The following is a 3656-nucleotide window of genomic DNA, read 5'->3' as shown; positions in this document are numbered from 1 at the left end:
GAATAATTACAACAATAACCTTTAATCTTTTATCTAAATCTTATTTTAATTTTCACTTTTAACCCAAATACCCTCATGATTTTTAAACGTTAATAACTTTTTTCATACATTAATATTTTTTTTAAAAAATATACCATAAAAACGAGCATATTTTTATCTTTAATTTGAGTATAATATTGTCATAGTTTTTTTTCAATTAAAAAAAATACATTTTATGTATGTGTGTTTCGGCCTGGTTTTGATAATTTTAAATTAAATCGTGAGCCAAACCTTTTGCTAACAGTTTTTTTTGTCGTCGAAAACCAAGACAGAACCTTTGAAAGTTGAAAACAAGTGGCCAAAAGTTAAAGAACACTCAACTGTCAAATCAAAAGATGAACGGTTTTACGGTTTCAAACCGAACAATAAACACCCATAAACTTATTACGTAGTCTGCATTTCCCGCTGCATGGCGCGGGCACCCGTCTAGTATATATAAATATATAGAATAATAATTTAGAATTAAAATACTACAATAATATAGCATTTAACCCTTAAATATTCCTCACTTGTGCTTAGTTGTAGGAGGCTTGGGTTCTCTAGTGAAAACTCAAGTTCGAATTTCACTTGTGTCACTTCTAGGTGGATATTGACAATGAAAGATTTTAGCTAGGTCTTGTGCAAAGGGTATCAATTTGAACCCTTAGTCCACCTAGATTTTCGTCCCACCGTGTGTTATGCTAGAGAGTTCTATTCTTGTGGTGGAACAATGACTATCAACTGGCAGTCGGCGGTATGGTTTCCCGGGAGAACGCTCAAGCCAAACTCTGAAGCCAACGTGGACCCGGTAAGACAACGTAGTCTTGCCAAAGTGAGACATCGAAGCTCTCTAAACTTGAAGAGTGCGGTAGCATAAATACAAGAAGTCGTCGTTCTAAAAAATAAAATAAAATTGTCACACCCCCATCTACGGCCTGTGCGTGTAACCCATAGTTGATACCGTTTTCGTAAATAAATCAGAGTTATGGTTTATTAGCGGAAATTTAGCGTGGATAAAATATTTATATTTACATATAATCAAATCACGGGATTATAAAAATACACGTTAAGTTTACAAAAGATAAATTGTTTAATAAAAACACCATTCACAATTAATATTTAACAAAAATAATTTGAGTCATCATATCGCCTAATGGCCACTTCGTTCCCCAAGTATCTAATTTTCATTACCTATAAAATAGTATAAAAATACGTCAGCAACACATGCTGATAAATAAGCTGACACAAAAATATTTTATTTACTTAATTATCCCTCGAGACATAACTTGGGTCTCGGCCTATCATACCTAAGGAATAATCAAGCAAAAATCTCAAATCACAATTATACACTTAAGCTCAACTCGAAGCCGCTCAGCAAACACCGCAACGTTCGAGATTAATTAAATACCATCAATATACACGTGGTTACCCTCTCTTGGACATTACTTAGGTTCAGCCCATCATGGAGGAGGCATAACTAAGTGTGGCGCGGTGTGCCCGCCGTCTAACCACATATCAAAGGATCCAAACAAACTTATACGACAGCCTGAGGGCCATCGATTACTTTTGTTCATAACGGTTTAGAGATACGTAATCTCATATAATCAATTAAATTGACTCGATTGTAATATTTAAAAGTTTGGGGCGTATTCAACTTTTGTTTTATCAGCTACACTTCACTGATTGAGTTCGCCTTTCTTGTTATCTCGTATATATAGTACGAGTATAACCTTATGTTATTACTAGATCAACGATCTAGCTTAAGGCCTTTAGTCTTAATTGCATAATCTTTACCTCGATTACCTTTCTTTTCGAATCTTTAGTTCAAATCATCTTTTCTTAAAATTACGTTTCTTCTTCTCGAAGAAACGTATAATTTATTTATTTAAGAAGGTCATGAAATTTCTTAGATGTGATCGTGGTGGTGTATACAAGGGGAAGGCAACTGTCAGACACGTTGGTGGTACCAAGAAAATCAACTATCCATTTCAGTTGATTGCAAAGTACCACAAAGAGGAAGATGGTTGGAAACTAAAAGTTGTGTGTGGTACACATAATCATCCGCCTGCTCTATATATGGAAGGTCATGAATTTGCAAAGAGGTTGAACCTTGCGCAAAAAGTTTTGGTTAAGGATCTGACAAACCAGAACGTGGATCCCCAAAACATTATATCAATAATAAGAAAGCAGGACCCTCGTTGTGTGTCTACGACAAAAAACGTATACAACGAACAACAAAGGCAACGAGTATCCTTCCATGGTAACAAGTCTCCGATGCAGGTTCTTTTCACACTCTTGGCTAATGCTGGTTACCTTCAAGAGCATGAGGCAAATGAATCCACTCACAAGTTGGAGAGGCTATTCATCGTTCATGAATTATCGTTCCCGATTTAACGTGCATTCCTGCATGTGTTGTTCATAGATGCAACATACAAGACAAATAGGTACGGTTTGCCATTTGTTGAGATTGTAGGTGTAACTTCTACCCGTAAAACCTTTTGTGTAGCTTTCGCTTTTATAAGTGACGAAACAGAAGATAGTTACACGTGGGTCTTAAGCCAACTAAAAAGTACGTTGGACAAGTGTATGCAGCCACGTGTCATACTAACAGACAGGGAGTATGCTTTGATTAATGCATGCCAACGGCAATTCCCATACACTCAAATGTTACTGTGTCGATTTCACATATATCAAAATATTACCAAGCACCACAAGCAAAGTTTCCACTTGAAGAAGACTGAGAGGTCTTCCTCCGTAAGTGGAGAGTGTTACTCAATTCTCCCACCGATGAGTCGTACCTTTACAATTGAATGAACATGGCCTATGTTCGTGTTCATTCATTTAGTTAATGGAACTAAATTCCTTGCTCATGTTCGTCATATATTAAACGAGCAGACATCATCGAATGGCCCACCAAACAGTTCGTCAAACATTCGGTTCATTTACAGCCCTAGTTAGGTTACACTTTGTTCTCCAGTAGAAGCAGGCTGCAAAATTCATTGACATGAAAGTAATTATTTAAAGGGATCATTGAATTAGTGTTCTACTGTTATTGAATTCAAGCTAAATCATTATCAGATTTATTTAAACCATAACTATTGTCCGGTTTATTCATCTTTAGATGTTAGTTATGTCAATAATTGATCACTGGTTCATGATTTCTGATTTTACCAAATAAACCATATTTATTAACTGCAAATATTATTATTTGCAGTTGAACCAAAAAGGATGTCCTGGTGTAAGAAGCTCACATGCAATCACTATTGTTGGAGACAAAGCTTACGCCTTTTTTTAAATGGTTACAAGTAAAACTTATTTTGTTACACATTCAAATACGAACGGTATACATTTTAGATGATTCGTAGTTAAGCTATACGAAATGTATCCTTTTTATACGAAGCGTTTATTAATTTTACTTAAAAGTTGTTCATATGAATCGTATGCTTTTCATATTATTCGTATTGTTTATACAAAAGCCATATGAACCGTATAACATTACATACGAAACGTTTATTAATTTTACTTAAAAGTTGTTCATATGAATCGTATACTTTTCATATTATTCGTATTGTTTATACAAAAGCCATATGAACCGTATAACATACATACGAAGCGTATGATGTCTGAAAAAGTATTAC

General features: G+C 34.9%; 1 protein-coding gene across 1 annotated transcript; it reads left to right on the top strand.

Annotated features, from left to right (window-relative positions):
- The first annotated feature begins 1914 nt into the window (after nt 1-1914).
- On the top strand, nt 1915-2412 carry LOC143631486 (uncharacterized). Its single transcript, XM_077100248.1, has one exon. It carries the CDS (start codon nt 1915-1917, stop codon nt 2410-2412), a length of 498 nt encoding a protein of 165 aa, XP_076956363.1.
- The last annotated feature ends 1244 nt before the right edge of the window (nt 2413-3656 follow it).

The sequence above is a fragment of the Bidens hawaiensis genome, unplaced genomic scaffold (genome assembly GCF_021521415.1).
Source record: "Bidens hawaiensis isolate Kalapana, Puna unplaced genomic scaffold, B.hawaiensis_p1.1 tig00006085_1, whole genome shotgun sequence".
In the NCBI taxonomy this organism is placed as follows: domain Eukaryota; kingdom Viridiplantae; phylum Streptophyta; class Magnoliopsida; order Asterales; family Asteraceae; genus Bidens; species Bidens hawaiensis.
The sequence above is the reverse complement of the archived record's forward strand: the minus strand, read 5'-3'. Positions and strand labels throughout refer to the sequence as shown.

Bases quoted from the DNA above. Each gene is read 5' to 3' on its own strand.
- LOC143631486 (XM_077100248.1), top strand. From the start codon at position 1,915: ATGAAATTTCTTAGATGTGATCGTGGTGGTGTATACAAGGGGAAGGCA.